At 36.6% G+C, this 17959-nt stretch overlaps 4 protein-coding genes across 4 annotated transcripts; 1 reads left to right on the top strand and 3 right to left on the bottom strand.

Annotated features, from left to right (window-relative positions):
- Positions 1-1717: 1717 nt before the first annotated feature.
- On the bottom strand, positions 1718-9866 carry LOC117781974 (phospholipase A1 member A). The gene is made up of 4 exons (XM_034618870.1): positions 9339-9866; positions 2824-3564; positions 2191-2359; positions 1718-2131 (listed from the first exon to the last, which is right to left on the bottom strand). The coding sequence occupies exons 1-4, from the start codon at positions 9436-9438 to the stop codon at positions 2026-2028; spliced, it is 1116 nt and encodes a 371-aa protein (XP_034474761.1). The 5' UTR covers positions 9439-9866; the 3' UTR covers positions 1718-2025.
- A 630-nt stretch (positions 9867-10496) lies between these two features.
- On the bottom strand, positions 10497-11632 carry LOC117779770 (inactive pancreatic lipase-related protein 1). The gene is made up of 3 exons (XM_034616075.1): positions 11466-11632; positions 10651-11409; positions 10497-10590 (listed from the first exon to the last, which is right to left on the bottom strand). Exons 1-3 carry the CDS (start codon positions 11630-11632, stop codon positions 10497-10499), a joined length of 1020 nt encoding a protein of 339 aa, XP_034471966.1.
- A 1018-nt stretch (positions 11633-12650) lies between these two features.
- On the bottom strand, positions 12651-13923 carry LOC117779769 (pancreatic triacylglycerol lipase). The gene is made up of 3 exons (XM_034616074.1): positions 13893-13923; positions 13715-13823; positions 12651-13650 (listed from the first exon to the last, which is right to left on the bottom strand). The coding sequence occupies exons 1-3, from the start codon at positions 13921-13923 to the stop codon at positions 12651-12653; spliced, it is 1140 nt and encodes a 379-aa protein (XP_034471965.1).
- An 810-nt stretch (positions 13924-14733) lies between these two features.
- On the top strand, positions 14734-17059 carry LOC117781606 (glycerate kinase). Its single transcript, XM_034618387.1, has 4 exons — positions 14734-14808; positions 14875-14949; positions 14999-16167; positions 16221-17059. The coding sequence occupies exons 3-4, from the start codon at positions 15022-15024 to the stop codon at positions 16548-16550; spliced, it is 1476 nt and encodes a 491-aa protein (XP_034474278.1). The 5' UTR covers positions 14734-14808; positions 14875-14949; positions 14999-15021; the 3' UTR covers positions 16551-17059.
- The last annotated feature ends 900 nt before the right edge of the window (positions 17060-17959 follow it).

The raw sequence follows: 17959 nt of genomic DNA, 5'->3' as shown, positions 1-17959 counted from the left end.
ATTGAATCACTATGTATTAAAAATGTGAAAATTTTCTAACTAAAAGAGTCAATTCTTATACCGTAATTTGTACAGAGAAGCGAATATTATATGAATAAATTATAAAATTGCATATATACAATACATACAGTTATATATAACTAATACGATTATCTCTAGTGTAATTACAATAATTAAATTTTAAACGTTACTGCACCATATGTCGGTCAGTTGAGCTAAATATCGGCTAACGACCTTCGAGAGGTCTATAAAGCATACCAACAGCTAGAAGAAGAACAATAGTACTGCTTGTGAAAGCGACAATACTCTAGTTAATTAAGCATTGTTAATACAATAATAATAATTGTATTAATTAAAAATTTAGAATTCTAATTGTTTTTAATTTTGTTTACAAGCATTTATAGAAAAATGTTTTAAAGCTTGAATTAAAATTTTGGTCATTGGGGCGTATGTGTAATATTAGCATGATTCAAATAAATCTGTATATACAAAGCACTAATTATATAAATATATGCTCCAACTATATAGTTATTATGCAAAAAAAAAAAAGATATATTATATAATACAATAAAAATATATATGTGTGAATCTCTTAAACTAAACCCTTTTTGACAGCAGAAAAGAACATAAATGAGCATCTCAAATGTCATTAGATCAACTCACCTTTTTTTTGTTTTTATTTTTTTGAGAGATGCCAAAGCTCTCAAGGCTGTGTGGACAATAATAACAAATCTGTTAACCAAAAACCACAGTGTTTTTTGTTGTTTAATCTATACTTAACTAAAACACTTATGAAATAGTTGAAGATTAGACATGAACAATCTGTAAATATGGATACCTAGCCAAATATGACATCATTAAATGCTTTTGTGAGTAATTTAAGTGTACATAAATAAAAAAAAAAAACATAAACTGGATTAAAATGTGTATCATTTAAAGTATATTAAAAGAGCATAAACATGAAACCGGTTACAACTAGGGTAATACAACTTGAATGTAATGTCAGTAACTAACCTACGATAAAACTTACTTATGGGCTGAACTTTAGTTCTATAATTAAACTCATATATTGTCAGATATATAGACGCACAAAATACACACCAATTGGAATAATTCATTATAAATGTTAAGCGAGCTAAATAAATATAGATTCTAATAAGACTCCTACATAGAATCTTCAGTTTATTCAAGCTTTGTATATATACATACGTAAATTTTAATATTATTATTGAAATTTCAAAATATTCTTTGTGTTTTTCGAGAGTTTTGTTTAAAATTTATTTAATGCTTAAGATTTAAAATAAAAAGAAAAACTGTATAATTATATATAATAGAAATGCAAGCTCCCTTTTCTGGCAACACCCGCCCATGTTGTATAATTTAAAAAAATGTAGTCTTAAACGTATTCAACAAATATTCATACTACCAAAAAAAAATGGAATATAAATAATACAATCACAACTAAAATTCTAAAAAAATAATAATACAATCAAATTGAGTAAAAAACAGAAAAGATTTGGAAACAATTGGATTCATTTAAATGCTTAACCTATTTATTAATTTAATGAAGACTATAAAACCCAACTATAGAATCTCCAAATATATGAGTACCCATACCCATACATATAAAGGCTTACCAAAATTATACCCGAAGAAATGTATTTGAAATTCAATAAAAGAACATGTTAAAAGATTATGCCAAAAAAACCAAAAAAAATTCTTTTGTGTATGTCACTTGATTCTACTTTTATTTTCCAGCAAACATTAGCTTAAAACTTAATGATTAGATTTAGATTTGTACAAGACGCGGATGATTGGAGCTGGGAGTATTATGCTGGGTAACTGGGACTCGATCCTCAGCTACTCCCAACGACGATGGCGGCAGTAAAACTAACAAAAACAATGCAAATAAATACAAATACATAATTAGGAAACAAGCTTCTAAAATCACAAGAATGCTACAATCTGAAACATAACTTAGATTTAAGTCGGTTCCTCATTCATCTCCACCGTTCCCATTCTCCCTCAGCGTCGTACTCCTTGGTACTCGCCATTTGCACGCCCCTTACCTGGAAAACCTCTGGCAAAGGGCGCTTTCGCATTGGTGGTCACATAATAATTTCCACGTGCTCTGCAACATCGAAAGAATATTAAGAATACCTAGTTTATCAGTCGAGCCTGGTTACTCACTTGTGAGAACAGTGCTCGCCCATGAGCACATACTCCGAATCCTTAGGCTCACACCAGCCTATCAGATAGGTAAATAGATTTGGACAGGGTCCGGCGTAGAATCCTCGTTTTGTAGTTATGGATTCAATAAAGTACGGCGTCACTTTGGTATGATCGCAGGCTAGCGTTTCTATTAAAAATAGTGGACATTATGAACTTGTCAATATAAAGTAAAATATGAAGAGATTTAAGATTAATGTAACGTTCCGTTATCAGATTTCATTTCGTTAACTGATTTGGTTTTACTTTAACAAAATCTAAACAAATCTATATCAGTTTTAAAGTTTTTTACCTAGTTCACATTCACATTAGAAATCCACACAGCTAGTGTATGTTAAAATTGTTCGATTGTGACTTTAATTACTTAATTTGCGATACCGTTTATTAAAGGAATTTTTACTTAATAGTAAATACTTAACTAATATAAGATATTAGATTGTAATGATGAATAATAAAATATGTCTATTCAGTAAGAAGCTTGTACAGATATTTAAAGATTTTCATTCTAAAATCTTTGCGGAAATTCGTTTTTTAAGTACATCTTACATTTTAGTTTATGTATTTATTTCTTTAATTTTACCATTCTTTACTTACGAAACAAAGTGGCTGATCCCACACAGGCGGGCTGTCTGGTGCCACCGTTAACATAGAAATCAGCATGTCCACTGGAATGCCATTGTCCAAGTATCCCAGCGCCCGTGTGCATCACATCCACAAAGTGAGCATCACTGGTGTCCAAATCGCGGGAGTTATTGGCTCCGGCATAGAAGAATATCGTGGGATCCAGCGCTGTGATGCGCCCTATTTTTCCCTCTTCTGGCTTTAGAAAATTGGCCACCAATCCGGCAATGTGGGCACCCACGCTGTAGCCAATGAAGTGCAGATCATCGGGCTGAACACCACGTGGATGCCGTGCCAGATATTTTACCAGCTGTGAGATACACAAGCTGCCAAAGCGAGGAGCCCATTCCATTTGACTGAGACATGGTTCCTTCACCGCATCACTGTAGTCCACAATGATGATGTTGTAATCCCCAACTGCAAAGTAGGCCTCCCTTAAATCCGGACTGGGACTCAGCGTTCTGCCACCGCCAAAGCCATGGATGATGATCTTTGTGGCATGACGTGGATTAAAGTGTGTGTAGTACAAGGAATTCGCATCGAGCACATCGAGAAATTCCGGTTGCTCCTGAGTTCGTCGCGTGTACAGATAAAATTGTATCTTGGGATGTGGACACCGATATGGTTTCTCCAAACAAGATTCAGTCACATAGACCTGCGATTGATTTTGACCCGCGGCAACGGCAGCCGCCACAACAGCTGCGTTTTGTCCAGCTGCAAGAATATAGTTTTTAAAATATAAGTTAAAAAATAAAAATTAATCAATATTTACTTGTGAATCTTCATAAAAAATAATATATATATTCTTAAATAATTATTTAAGAGTCACACTTCAATAACTCAGATATTCCTATGCATTCAGTTAATTTATTTCAGGCATAATTTTTTAAATTCACTTCTCACTCTAACTCCATCTCTGTCTCTGACTCTGACTTCAACTCGAAATTTGCCTCTGCCCCCAACTCCAACTGGCTAAACAAGTTTAACATATCAAAGTGAATTACATAAGCTGCGGGCGACATTGAATGTTGCAGATTTGTGGCAAATGTCATGCAACATGCATTTGCAACATTTGAGTTTCAGTATTGCAACTTGCATCTGTGGCATTTCTGCAATTGTGCAAAAGTAAAAGTCTCTCAAGTCCAAGTCTCCCCAAAACGGAAGTGTGCCTTCAACAACTTACACTCGTTTTGTTGTCGGTTGTGGTTTCTTGTTGTTGTTAGTTGTTGTGTGTGGTTGCTATTTATAACAGATACTGTGCGGTGTGATGTAACTGGTAACTGAGCAACTGAACGGGCACTCGTACTCGTACTCGAACTCGCATTATACGAGTAGTTATTTATGATTCATAGCACAATCATAAGGAAAGCCCATATACAATGAGCTCATCTGACGTCTGGATCACTATAATAAGTTTGTCTTACTAGTTTTCAAAATTGTTGTTTTAGAGACACTTAAAATAAAAAAAATTACGAGGAAACTCTATTCGGAATTTAAGTATTGAAATAATATTTAAAATTTGCATTACAATATAACAGACTAATGTTTTGCGGAATTTGGGATCAGAAATAACATTAAATATAATTTAAAGGCTGTTGTTTCAAAGCCAAGTTAGGCTCTCAATTAACTGAAAGGTTATCTAAACTGTGCTGAAGCATTCAATGAAACTTTAATTTTTATATACATTTAACTTAGAGTTGACCTTAGATCGGATTATAACAATTAAAGCTCGTTCACTTAGTTTTTTTATGATTAAATAAGAACTGATTCATTGAGTTTTCTGAGTAAAGCCAAGAGAGGAAATGAAATGAAATGTTAGATTATTACCCAACTAATGTCGAGACCTGTGATTGAATAAGTACTCAAACCCATTGCGCTTTGAATATTAATTGTTGATTTAATTTGAAATATTTTGAGGGGCGGCCTTCGCCTATCAAAGCTGGTAGCTTAATCATGTCACAAAACAACCTTTGATAGCCCCAACATTTTGATGCTGATAATACACAATTGTAGAGAGAACTTGTTGCTGATCTGTATACTATATGGTTTCATTTTGATAAGCTCAAATCATATTTAAGATGTTTAAATGAAACTTTGTTCTCAGTGCGGTATTAAAATTTATGAAAATGCGTTCTATACTATTCGAGACAGTTAGTTTTGCCTTTTTGATCATTGTCATTACTGTTCCAACCAGAAATCTCAAGAATGAGTTGAAGTTGATTGCGGAGGAGACTGATCTGCTGATCAAACAGGATTATGCGAAGTTATGTTTGACCACAGCCAAATTGATTGTGGAGAATAGACTGGCAGATCAAGCGGATATTGAAAATTGGCAACATTTAATCGATCAATGGGATTCTCGGATTATCAGTTCGGTAGTGAATGTTACGCAATTTGATAAATTAAGTAGACAAATAGATGGTATCCTGGTTAAAGTTCCGCACCATCAAGTTGCTAGTCGATTGGATCAATATACGAACGGTTCCTTTTCCGACTTGAATACCAAATTCAAAGAACTCTCTACAGATCGATGTGCAAAATTTGAGACAAGGGCCACCGAAATGATTCGTGTGGGCAAGGAATCTGGATATACCGACAATTCTCTCAATGAAGTATACAATAGATTTGCTCAGGCAGATCGGCAGCGCTGGACTAACCAATTTCGTAAATTATTGTCTTATTTGCAACAAAATTCTTTGGAAAATTAATGTAATTTTTTGTTTCAAATAAAATAAATATAAAAAATACATTTGAACTGATTTTTGTCACAAAATAATTTTTCTTTTTTTTAATATAATAGGAAGTAAAACTTAACTTTTAAAGTTTACAAGCTTTTCAATTATATGACAAAAAAAAAAGGATCTAATAATAAAAATAGTATAGTGTTGTGTAAAATTTCAGCATTTTACAGTGCAAGAAGAAAATATGAAAAACTGATAGAAAACGTCAGACAAGTGACAATTTGAACACCCCTAACATAGATATTTGGTTCATTTTGCAATGCAACCGGTCATCAAAAGTTGCAATTGCATTCACAGTCAAAGTTGTTGCGACTGTTGCATTCAGAGTTGCAGTTGCGGCATTGACAAAACTCTTTTTAATGGCTAGTGGGAAGTCTGCGCCTTTTAGGGCATCCGGCCTAAAACTGCTTACCTCATGGCACAGTGAGCATGGTACAAGATTGGATTTCTCCATATGTGACATGTTGTCATAATGCTGATAATGTTTGTCCATGCAACATGTGATTTTTTTCTACAATAATACAATAAACAATAACAATAAGCAATTGGGCCATTTTGCAGGGTAAAGACCAACTCGATTCAGTTTAGTCTATGTACGAGTACAAGACGATTATCAGCTCAACCGCAAGACCTTCCTTCCCACTTCCCACAACCCTCTCCCCTTTCCTCTTTCCTCTTTAGCCTCCATTCACTCACCCCCGCATGCAATTAGCAATGGGCCGTGTCTTGTTTATGCCTGAACTGCGACGAGTTTCAGTTAGTTTTCACAATCGCTGAGCTCTGTTTCCGTGGGTCGAACTTACATAACCTGGCCAACTGGACAACTGTGACTTGGACATGTACTTGGTTCGTTACATTACGCATGGCTATTGTTTTTCTTTGCTTTTATTTTTGGGAAATTTTGTGTCGAAATCTTGCAACTGCACTAAACTGCCGGAAAATCAAATGAAAATGAAATGAATTAGTTCCAAAAACCCCAAAACGGAAGCACTGCCAAATGCGGAAGACAACTGCAGCTTACAACAACAGCAACAATCAACAGCAAAAACAACAAACTTTAAGTCGTGCTCATCATTTGTCTGCTTTGAGTTTGCTTTGTTGTGAATCGTCGCAAGTGAAAGATGTTTTTTGTATCCATTACTTTTTGTTGCTGTTGTTGTTTATTTTTAGTCTATGTTATTGTTGCTGGTTTATTGCTATCTCTTTCACTTATCGAGATTGTTTTCATTTGGCTTTAATCATTGTTTTATAGGTTTTTATGCTGTGGTTTTCCAATTAAATAGTTTTTTTTTTTGAGTCATTTTCATTAGCTGTTTTGGGTTTTTCTATTCGGGTTTGTGGCACGAAATCCATATTACACAAGCATATATATAGATATTAAGAAATTGTATCATACATCAGCTGGTCATACAGCTAATTTCTTACGTGTCTTACAACCTGTACATGTTTATGTATTTTATTGCATTTTCTTAACATATCTGAGAGCTGAAAGCTGACAGCAAACGGATTGTAAATATGACGGTATGGGACAAAATCACTGTTATATACATTTTTTACTTTTAAATTTTTGATGTCGAAGGCTTGAGATTAAATTTCAGCCACATTTAATATTATTTGTTTCCAGCTAAAATACCAGTTTAAATGTTTAAAACCCCATCTGATCTGAACTGCTTACACACATATTCACATCATTATTATATCAATTTTCATCTACAAGAATTTCCGATTGCTACTGGTTATAGCCTAGTGGCTTTAGAATGTAATATAATTTTGCTTGGTTTCCTCAAAATCGTTTTAGTTTTCGACATCAAGCTATGAAACGAAGGCCAGCAAGTGGTAACTACTACTTGTTTAAGGCCAATTAAAATAATATTTGTTTTAAACACACTGTGGATTCAATATATACATATACAAATATATACATTTCAGTATTCAATGAAATTTGCAATTCTATATTAATTTTTTAGCTGTCGGAATGCAAGGGATGATAGAAATTTCATACAAAAAGCTCATAGTTGTATAAATTTTGAAACTTTAACAATTGTTTTATTTACTAAATAATATCTTGAAAGCTATGTTGGGTCTGATAAAATATCACAAATCAGAATTATTTGTATCCAAAAGTGTGTTGAGCTGATAAATCATCCCAATAAATTTAAAATTCGTCATAGCCTCCACTGTCTCTTAATTAAAGCAACAACCTCTCGGTCTCAGACTTGACTTTGGCCATCACATTCGCCTGTCATGACACGCACTTTTGCATTGCGCATACGCCCCATCAGCCAGACAATGTGACAGAACTACAACCTTATGAATATGTATGTGTGTGATTATAAATAAACCTCTCTGATGGCACCTTTGACAGTAGAAAAACCCTAACAACGTTTAAATGGCATGCTTTATAATTTTAAGCAGTAATTATTGCGAAATACTGCGAAACAGCAGCGAAGAGTGTCAAGGTGCAGGCGCCTCGCACTGTGTGCAATAATAAAATTATTAGCCTACAATAAAAAATAAATTATGATATTCATATTTATAATAATTACAATGGATGTGAGGAACTAAGAGTGCAGTTAAACGGTAGCTATAGCTGGTTAATTAGACGTCAGCCAATTAATTAACTGGGGCAACAATACACCTTATCCGACACCAGACACGACAGCTTGCCAATGATGAGGCACTTATAAATGACTTTTCTTTTCATCTTTTTTTTTTTTTGATAAACAAAAAATGTGCGTAACAAATTCAAAAAGACCTCAACCTCAACAAAATATCAATATAAACAACAATAGCTAAACACAACATCAGTGATGTGTGGTAAAAGAGACATTTAGACTGGTTCGACTAACACATAGCACAGTGGCTCCAACACAATTACAATTGTGGGTAAGCAAAAAAAGAAAGATTTTTGATCGGCGTATTTTATTAGCAACTCTTGTTAAGAGAAATTCTTAGAACGTTGCAAAAAATTAAATTAAACTTGTATAAATTCTTTTGCAAGTCTATAAATTGAAATTTTAATAAAAAAAACTACTTAAATGATAGCTTCGAATCTAAATAAGAGAAAATATTTCGTAAAGTAACATCGAATAGTATATGCATAATAAACACATATTAAAATGTGTGAATTATAAAATGCTTTTGACAGAGTTTCTCTTGTACTCTAAACACTGTGCAAAGTTTGGGGCTAAGCTATTTTTCTACTTGAATGGCAAACAGTGACAAGTATCTATTGATTGCAGTTGGACAAACAACTAGATATTTATAAATAATTATATGTATGCAGTTGTTGTAGTTGTGTTTGTACGAGCTATGGAGAGCATCAACCTTAAAGTTGTTCAATGGTCATGTCATAAAGCCAAATCAATTTCAAAATTATTGTTGTTGCTGGCGAATATGTGAAGCAAGGTCGCCATTGGAAATGGAAATTTTTTATGCGCTAACACATGAAATTGTGCAACTATTTATGCAGTTGACGCAAATTTCATGTGTCAACAGCAACGGCACGCCCCATCCAAAAACACGACAACAACAACGACTACAAACTAAGATAGCATTAAACAAAGATGACAACGCCAATTCGGAAGAAAGCCAAAAAGGCGAGGCAATCAGGCATGGCCAAAAACACATGCCAAGATGTCAGGGCGAAAGTAAAAGCTTAACTTAAATACTATATTGGTATTTAATTTTATCTTTTGTGCGGAATTTCTTTTTAGCACAGAAGAAGTAAAAAAACTCGTAACAAACCGGCAAAAGGCGCATAAAAAACGATGCAGCCAACGAGCGGCAATAAAAGCCGCCAATTTAAAGATGATTCAATTGCAATTTGCAAACTGTTCAACGGCATTTTTCCTTCGTCAAGAGCTAAAGCAAAGTTCAACTCGAACTAGGTCAATTGTCTGGTAATTAACTTGTTGTTGTATAATGAACAAAGGAAAAACTTTTCACCCACTACTTTTAGCTCTTTCTTTAATTTTTTATATTTCTTTGGGTCAAGGTTTATGCATTTGGTAAAAACAATGCAATTCGCGTAGGTTTCTCGATTTTGATTTGCTTTTCGATTGCAACGCGATTGGCGTCAGTTGCTGCTGCGGCTTCAGCTGGTCATTGGACTCGGAAACACTCTCGATTTCGACGCTCACGGCGCTGTCGCGGCATAATTCCGGACGATGTGTTAGACAATAATTTGCGGGCCACGCGCGAAACGCCCAAAACAAAATTACGAGAGCGACAACAACACCAACAACTTGATCTTGGCTTTCACGGGAGCGCACGTGCCTTGGTCAAACGAGAGAATGAACGAGAGAGAAATGCCCGCACTACGAAAATCCAATTGGAGCTGAGACGTGCGATTGCTTTGCGCGTTGGGGAGCAACTGAAGCACGCGTTCGTGTCTTAAGTCTTTCGTATTCGTTTATCCAAAAAGTTTGTGAAGCAGAGCGCAAAAAAGCTCGTAGAGCCACAGTGCAACTTATATTGTCAATAAAGCTTCGGCGTGTTCCACATTGCAGCAGCGATTTAATTTGGGGTTAGATCAAACTGAAATTCAATCTAATCTGACTTTTAAAATAAAACAATTTATGATAGCAAAATGCTATTGATAAATGGCTTTCAATAGAATATAAATAGATAAGTTCATTTAGGCATTTTGTGGAGTAAAATGTTGGTAGCAGTAATCTAATGTAACTAGTTAGTTAAGATTAAATGAAAATAAAAATATTTAAATATTAAACAAATGTTGTAAATCAAGAAAATTGTAATATCATTTCAATATCTATTTTTATATAATATTTTCAAGCAAATCATTAACATATTATTTAAATTTAATTGGATTTCTGTTTGATTATTGTAATTTTTACATAATTAAGATTATCATAAATATTAAATTCTAATTCCAAAATTTATTTAAAGCTCAGCTACTTCCATGACCCCATCGACAAGGGGTCCCTTGGCAAAAGGATATTCTTCATGAGTGCTGAGAAAGTAGGAACCAGTAGCACTGCAACAGAGAGTATTAAAATTACAACTCTAATGACAATTAAGAAGATCTTTAACATACTTTTCAGAGACAAAGTAACCCATTTGAGTGTTGGGCATGTGGGAGTATAGGCTGCAACGTTGGGTGAAGAACTGAAGCCAACCACCGCATTGTTGTGACCAGAAACCGCGATCACTAACAATCGATTCTCCGTAGTAAACGGCAGCTCGATAGTGATTGCAATTGTAAAATCTCCACTGGCTGATGTAGCTGCAGCCCCGTTGATTGAAGTGCTCGAGATTGGGATAGAAATCGGCATGACCCATCGGAGACAGCATGGAGAAGAAGAACGGATCCGTGTGTATCACATCGACGAAGTCCGCATCACTCGGATCGAGTTTCTCATGCTGCCAGTTGGTCATAAATCCAGGTCCAGCTGGATCCAGTCCAGTTATCCTCGCCAGCGGCTCTTGCACATAATTGGCCACCATGCCGGCAATCTGAGCTCCCAAGCTGAAGCCAATCAGATGAATCTCCTCTCGTCTGTAGATGCCTGCTTCCAGCAGACTGTCTATAAATTGTGCCAGACACTTGGACACCACGCGGGCATTCTGCACCGCCCAGGGATAATAGCAGGGAAAGCGCACCAGGCTGCCATAATCCACCGAAACCACATGCACCGCCTGCGTCTGAAGAAGCACATCTCGCACCTCCAGATTGGGGGTGAGACTGCGGTTACCTATGAAACCATGGATAAGTATCTTAAGTGGCAATCGAGGCTCAAATAGTTCCGAATTGAGATTCAGTGGATCTAGCATAGTGGGTGCATCACGGGTGGTGCTAGATTAAAGGCAATAATTAACTAACTGGGAATATATTTTCGAGACGCCACTTACTTGGTGTAAAGCCAGAAACTAATGCGAGAATTGGGACATTGCTGTTGGGCAGAGACGCACAGCTCGGTGAGGAATCCCTGCTTACACTCGGAGCTCTCCACCGCCAACAGCACAACCAGCACCACTGACAGAATTCTCAGAATTGCGCTAATACGATATTCGCACATTGCGATAGTCTGCAATAATTTGCTCCGTTACTCTTATTTAAATTCTATTAAATAAAGCCAAGTTGACTGCATGGGAAATGAGCCACCCTTATGGATGTGTTGCTGCTGAATCTGCTGATAACGAGTCAAGGCTCCAATTGTTGCTCTAGGTCAGTTAAAGCCATGTGCGGGTCTTTAATTCCAAATCATTCAACTTGACAATGGAACCCGGCAATGTCACACTATACCGCAAATACTAAAAAAAATTCCTCCTATTCAATTAACACTCTTTAAATTGGCCACACTTCCTGCTTTAGTTTATACCATAGATTTTGTGGTAGCTGCTAATGTTAGTTGCATTTCAAATCTAATAATTTCTTGTAGTCATCTGGAGATTCAACTCCCAAAACTTTACTAAAACTAAACAAATTTTCACACCTAATGTCTTTTAATAACCTATAAGCAAACTAGAAATTATTAATGAATGAATTATTAATTAAAGTGCAGTATATAAAGTTTATACTATTTGTTACGTTTTTTAGCCATATTATTCTTACTTCATATTATAAATATTATTTAAATATTTTTTAATCAAATTCTATTGAAAACTACAATACACTTCAAATACATTTAAGATATTGTAACCATAATTTTGTCTATAAATATTTTTTTAATTGGAAACAAATTTAAATACCAGAAACACATACTCCCTTACATCGGCACCTTTCTTTTTGCAAAATTAATCATTTTCAAAAAAAACTAAGAGGTATTCCTAAAAATAAAGTGCTTTAAGAACAACGTTTTTTTTTTGTGATTGTAGATAATAATTTCTACGCAATATAAATTTTCTATTTTAATATAATGTTCATAAGAGATACTAAGATTAGAGGTAAAGTCACTTCCCATTTTATAATCAAAATTTGTTGATAAATTTAAAAAGAAATTTTAAGTTTTATAAATGTTTTTAATATTAGGTAATGTTTTAAGATAAAATATAAATACATTTTATAAATGTTTATAGATATAATCACAATATAGGTTAGGAAAGTGGTTCATCCAGTATGTCCTTCTCTCGATAGATCAATTGTTTTTCTAGCTCATTCGCCTCGACATCATTGCACTCGAGATCCGGAATAGATTCACGCCATTGCGGTTCATAGTCATCTTCGATTTCACTGTGCTTGGGATCCAGACGGAACTTGGCCAGGTATTTGCTGTTATCCTCCTCCTCCAGTTTGCCCAGGGCGTAGGACGGCTCGCTCCTCGTCTTAAGGAAGTAGGCGCCTCTGATGTCCTCCGTTACGTGATAACCCATGAGGGCATGCGGTGCACGAGTGGAGCAAAGTCCAAAGAGATGGATTAACCAGCTGGAGCACTGGCGACCCCAGAAACCCAATGTGGAATTGATGGACTCCGCATAGAAACGTGCGGCACGCTCGTGATTGCAGCTGCCCGGATCATTGGGATTCTCCTCCATGCAGCCCGGCTGCAGTGCACCGAAGTTGGGATAGAAATCCACATGTCCCATGGGACGTAACATGCCACGTCCCAGCGTATCCGTGTGCACAACATCCACAAACTCCGCATCAGTTGCATCCAGGCGTCGGGTATCGCTGCCCAGGATAAACAGCGGCTTGGCAGGATCCAAGCCAGTAATCCGCTTTAGCTTACGCTTGAGATGGTTGGCCGTTTGGCCAGCAAGCTGACCGCCAAGACTGAAGCCAATGATGTGTATTGCCTCATGCTGTACAATGGCCCGTTCGACGAGATTATTGATCAGCTGCCCCAGACACATGCTGACCAATGGCAGATTCTGCACAGCCTGGACATAGCAAGGATAACGCACCAAGGGACCATAATCAATGGATATCACATAGACATCTTCGTTGTCCAATAGCACAGGACGTATGTGATCATTGGGAGCAAAATCACGATGGCCCGTATAACCGTGTAGAATTATTTTGAGTGGGCGTGGCGGCTGAAAGTCCCAGGGATTGGGATCGACGGGATTTAACTGGACAGGCGCATCTTTTGTGGCACTGCAAAATAAAAAAGGATATCCATCAATGATGCAATTCGAGAAAAAGATAACTTTCCTCCCACTTGGTGTACAGCCAGAAGGTGACATTCTGATTGGGACACTCCATGTTGCTGACCACAAAGCAGGCGGGATCGACCAATCCCAATAAAGGATTGCCATAAGAAAATCCAACTAATAATGAATAGGAAGGAAGGAAACAATTGTTAGCATTTGTTAATCGCATCTGAATTGATTGCTTACCTAGCAGCAAGAGCAGCGGAGTCGCCTCCATGTTGACAAACTTCTAAGCCAACTGTGGGGCAAGCAGCGAAAGTATCCGCTATTTAAACTGTTTACTTGTTGCCGTATCAAAGACAACGATCTGTCTGAACCGCTTTGCGAGATTGACTTGTACATATGCAAGCACCCACACAAGACAACAGTCAGCAAACAGAAACCAGCGCCAGCAACAAGCTACTAATTCGCACAATTATGTGTGGTTGCTAATTGGGTCAAAAAAGAACGCGAAGTGTCATTGATATTTCAAATTTTCCCAACTGTAAACGTTCCTTAAAGCGTTCGAGTGGCGCCATCTATGTGTCAATTGCCAAACGACATGCCATAGCAAGCAGCTTCTTTTAATCTACGTTCTGTGCACCCAAACATATGTTCAGCAGCTAGAGATGGGCTATATTTCACTTTCGTGCTCTGCCCATCACTGATAGAAATAGCAAATTTAAAATCGATAAAAACTCAATTAAAAATTGATAAGTTTGTTGACAATTTCAAATTCAAAATTATACAAAGTTAATATAAACATTTTAATAAAGGTTTAAAGTTCGACAGCCCTCGGGAAGAGAAGTTAAAAAATTTACTTACAAAAAGAAAAATATATATATATCAAATAATCGAGAAAATTCTAACAAAAACTCTGCAAAAATTTTAAAAATTCTACCCAAAAACACAAAATTGTAAAAAGGTACACAGATTCAGAATACCTTTTTTCGGAATTGTACGTACTTTTTTAAGTACAAAAAATCAAACCAGATCGGAAATTTTTACTGGATGGGCAACCTTCGGTTTAATGTTTTCACCTACAAATTTGACCCGGCAGCAGATTGCTAAAATGATAAGTAAATAGAAAAATTTCGCATTCCCTGCGTAGGATTGAAAGAAGGTACGTAAACTATTAAATTATTCCATAAATGTAATTAATGAAAATAAAGTAATTTGCTTTCTTTAGACATCCCGTCAATTGTAATCGTTAGCTATCGATATTGCAGTAACCGGCATGTTGTTAATTTACAATTGTTTACAAGTAAGTGATTAAATTAAGAAAGATAACATTTACGATGTGTGATTTGTAGAGACAATAACAACACTGCAAAATATGGCTAAGAGACAGATGTGGGATCACATGCGACAGGTCTTTCAACAGGCTGTCAACGCAGTGCATCCTGAAAAGATATTTGTGGACTACAACAGCTTTGATTTGCGACCCAAAGAGAAGGATCATCGTGTCTATATCAAATTGGATGGACATGAGCATGATATAACAGGGAAAACTTGCCATGTCGTGGGCTTTGGCAAGGCCGTGCTGGGCATGGCCAACAAAGTGCAACGGGATCTGGGACAGTACTCAGCTGGAGGAGTGCTGAGCGTGCCCGTCAACACTCTGCAGCAGTTTAAGCAGCCCATTTGTGATAAGCTAATCATACATGAAGGTGCACCCAATAATCTACCCGATGAGACGGCCCTTAAAGCAGCTCAGACGATTAAGAAGCTCGCCGAGAGCATGACGGACAAGGATGTGCTCTTTGTGTTCATCTCTGGTGGTGGCTCGGCTTTGCTACCGCTGCCCCGCCCACCCCTGACCCTTCAAGACAAACGCAGCATTGCAGATAAGCTGATGAAACGAGGTGCCAGCATCCAGGAGATAAACACGGTGCGCATCGCCTGCTCAGAGATCAAGGGAGGTCGCTTGGCGCTGGCTGCTCAACAAGCGAGCATGCTAGTCACCTTTGTGCTGAGCGACATCATTGGAGATCCACTGCAGCTGATTGCCTGCGGTCCCACGATACAACCCAGCGGTGTTACTAAGTCGGCTGCCGAGATCTTAAGGAAACACCAAGTGTGGGATGAACTATCCACTGGGGTACAACAACTATTCGAGACGTTAGAGCAACAGCAGTTGCAGGAGAATCAACAAGGAACGTCTGCTAATAGTCAAGTGTTTGTGGTGGGCAACAACGTGATAGCCACGGCAACAGCAGCTCAGGAGGCCACCAAACTTGGCTACATTCCCTGCGTTCTGAGCTGCTCGGTGCAAGGTGATGTCTGCAGCGTGGCAGTGGACTATCAGCGATTGCTGCACGGCATTCAGGAGTTCAAGCAGCTTACAATAAACCAACAGCAACTGCGCGAAAGATTTGCATTTGACGAGAAATACTTCCAAGATTTCTTCAAGTCGCTGGAGCAACATATGAAGTCAAATTCGCCGCTATTCATCATCTGCGGAGGCGAGCCCGTCATTAAGGTGAGTTACAACCACATGAGACGACCAATTAATATCTAACTCTGTAATGTCAGGTCAAAGGGCAAGGTGTAGGTGGACGCAGTCAGCACCTAGCGCTGCTTATGTCCCAGATGCTGCATCGAGATGATTCGCTCGGCGGCTACACATTTCTGAGCGCTGGCACAGATGGCATTGATGGACCAACAGATGCAGCGGGGGCCATTGGAGATAGTTGTATTATAGATGTCTACTTGGCCAGCCATACTTTAGATGAGCTTGCCGAGATATTGTGCAATTGTGATAGCTACAATTTCTATAAGCAACTTTCCGATGGTGATTATCATCTGCTCACTGGACACACGGGAACCAATGTGATGGATTTGCATTTCCTAGTGGTGCCGTAATACCGACAACTCGGGTTTGCCAATTGTCTGTTAATGAAGTTGCTCTTGAACGCCGTAGAGACAGAGAGAGAGACATAGTTTCAATTTGTTTAATAAATGTTCAGACAGTTTTTACGATTTTCCTGCTTAATGTTCCTCTAAATTTTTACGACTCGTTTCATTAACATTTTTAATATGCATTTAAATACGAGTATTCTCTGTTCTCCGCATACGGAATGCTCTTCTTATGCTTCGCGTTGCCTGAAGATGATCAAGCGACAAACATAAAATGACAATTAGCATTTGCCTCTTCATTAAAAATGTGACTTATGAAATCAGCAATCAGTAAAATATTTTTTTAAATTTATTTTGTTAGTCTTTTTTTTCTGGTTTTTAGCTTCCAGATGAATTGTGTTGATTTTATGGTTGCGTGATAAATCAACTGATATATCTTACTATCTATCTATCTGTATACGATCATATATGATTATTATGAAGCATAAATATTTGTCATATTTTCTTATTTGTTATTGTTATTGTTTTTTTTTTGTGCTGTGCGCCTCTCATAAAAATGCGCTGCTAATAAATCATCTTAATTGTTTAAGACCCCAAAGGCAAACAGTAGCAGCAACAAGAACAATAGCAACCAAAATAGCCAGCGATAATTGCAATTAAAAATGTAAATTTATTTGTTTAGTTTTATTTTTAGCAACAACAATACAACTACAAATCTAACAAAAGAAAATATAATAAAAATTACTAGAAAAAAAGCGACGCGCGCCCAGTTGCAATTTACAATTTTACAACTGACACTTTGCTTGCATATTTTTCTAATTGCGTTTTTTTTTTGCCTTCCTTTTATACCATATCCATGAGGGTATACTAAATTTGTTATTAGAAATGTTACATCTTGTCAAGGAATTAAATCAAAGAGATTTGAGTATATTCTCTTGTTTTTGATCCTTTTTGTATAGATTCACATAGTATTTTTTAACATATTTTATTTAATAAGAAAAGTGAAAATGTACTTTTTAAAGATATTCTAAGTAACCTTCTTGTACGAACTAAAATCGCAAACACTTTAAATGCAGATTCGACAATAGCATGCCAATAATTCCCTTGAATATAAAAGAACATGCTTGATGAATAAGTGTATTTAATATTCGACAGTCCATTTATTGTTTTATATTGATTAGTGCACAATAGACACTTTTGTTGCTATTGTTGTTCTTGATTTTGTTGCCTGCTCTGTGGAATAATTATTTTTGCCGCGCATTTGGCACAATTATTAAATAATCATATTCGCTTGTATTGGTGATTAACTTAGTCTGTGCTATTTTTGCTTGATTAACTTTGTTATTAACTATATACAAGTACATACATAAATGTTTATAAAAAAAAAAAATATTGCAGCTGCGGTCGCCGCACTT

Source organism: Drosophila innubila (genome assembly GCF_004354385.1).
Source record: "Drosophila innubila isolate TH190305 chromosome 2L unlocalized genomic scaffold, UK_Dinn_1.0 4_B_2L, whole genome shotgun sequence".
Classification (NCBI taxonomy): domain Eukaryota; kingdom Metazoa; phylum Arthropoda; class Insecta; order Diptera; family Drosophilidae; genus Drosophila; species Drosophila innubila.
Note: the sequence above shows the minus strand (reverse complement) of the source record. Positions and strands in the feature narration are given on the sequence as shown.

What these genes read in the sequence shown, in the direction of transcription:
- LOC117779770 (XM_034616075.1), bottom strand. Translation starts at nt 11,632, where the DNA reads ATGTGCGAATATCGTATTAGCGCAATTCTGAGAATTCTGTCAGTGGTG. An exon ending in AGTTTCTGGCTTTACACCAA is followed by an intron (nt 11,410 to 11,465) that starts GTAAGTGGCGTC and finishes CCTTTAATCTAG; the next exon opens with CACCACCCGTGATGCACCCA. An exon ending in GGTTACTTTGTCTCTGAAAA is followed by an intron (nt 10,591 to 10,650) that starts GTATGTTAAAGA and finishes TCTCTGTTGCAG; the next exon opens with TGCTACTGGTTCCTACTTTC.
- LOC117781606 (XM_034618387.1), top strand. Translation starts at nt 15,022, where the DNA reads ATGGCTAAGAGACAGATGTGGGATCACATGCGACAGGTCTTTCAACAG. An exon ending in GAGGCGAGCCCGTCATTAAG is followed by an intron (nt 16,168 to 16,220) that starts GTGAGTTACAAC and finishes CTGTAATGTCAG; the next exon opens with GTCAAAGGGCAAGGTGTAGG.
- LOC117779769 (XM_034616074.1), bottom strand. Translation starts at nt 13,923, where the DNA reads ATGGAGGCGACTCCGCTGCTCTTGCTGCTAG. An exon ending in TCCGCTGCTCTTGCTGCTAG is followed by an intron (nt 13,824 to 13,892) that starts GTAAGCAATCAA and finishes ATTCATTATTAG; the next exon opens with TTGGATTTTCTTATGGCAAT. An exon ending in ACCTTCTGGCTGTACACCAA is followed by an intron (nt 13,651 to 13,714) that starts GTGGGAGGAAAG and finishes TTTATTTTGCAG; the next exon opens with TGCCACAAAAGATGCGCCTG.
- LOC117781974 (XM_034618870.1), bottom strand. Translation starts at nt 9,438, where the DNA reads ATGCCGTTGAACAGTTTGCAAATTGCAATTGAATCATCTTTAAATTGG. An exon ending in TTTTTATGCGCCTTTTGCCG is followed by an intron (nt 3,565 to 9,338) that starts GTTTGTTACGAG and finishes ATATTCTTGCAG; the next exon opens with CTGGACAAAACGCAGCTGTT. An exon ending in GGGATCAGCCACTTTGTTTC is followed by an intron (nt 2,360 to 2,823) that starts GTAAGTAAAGAA and finishes TATTTTTAATAG; the next exon opens with AAACGCTAGCCTGCGATCAT.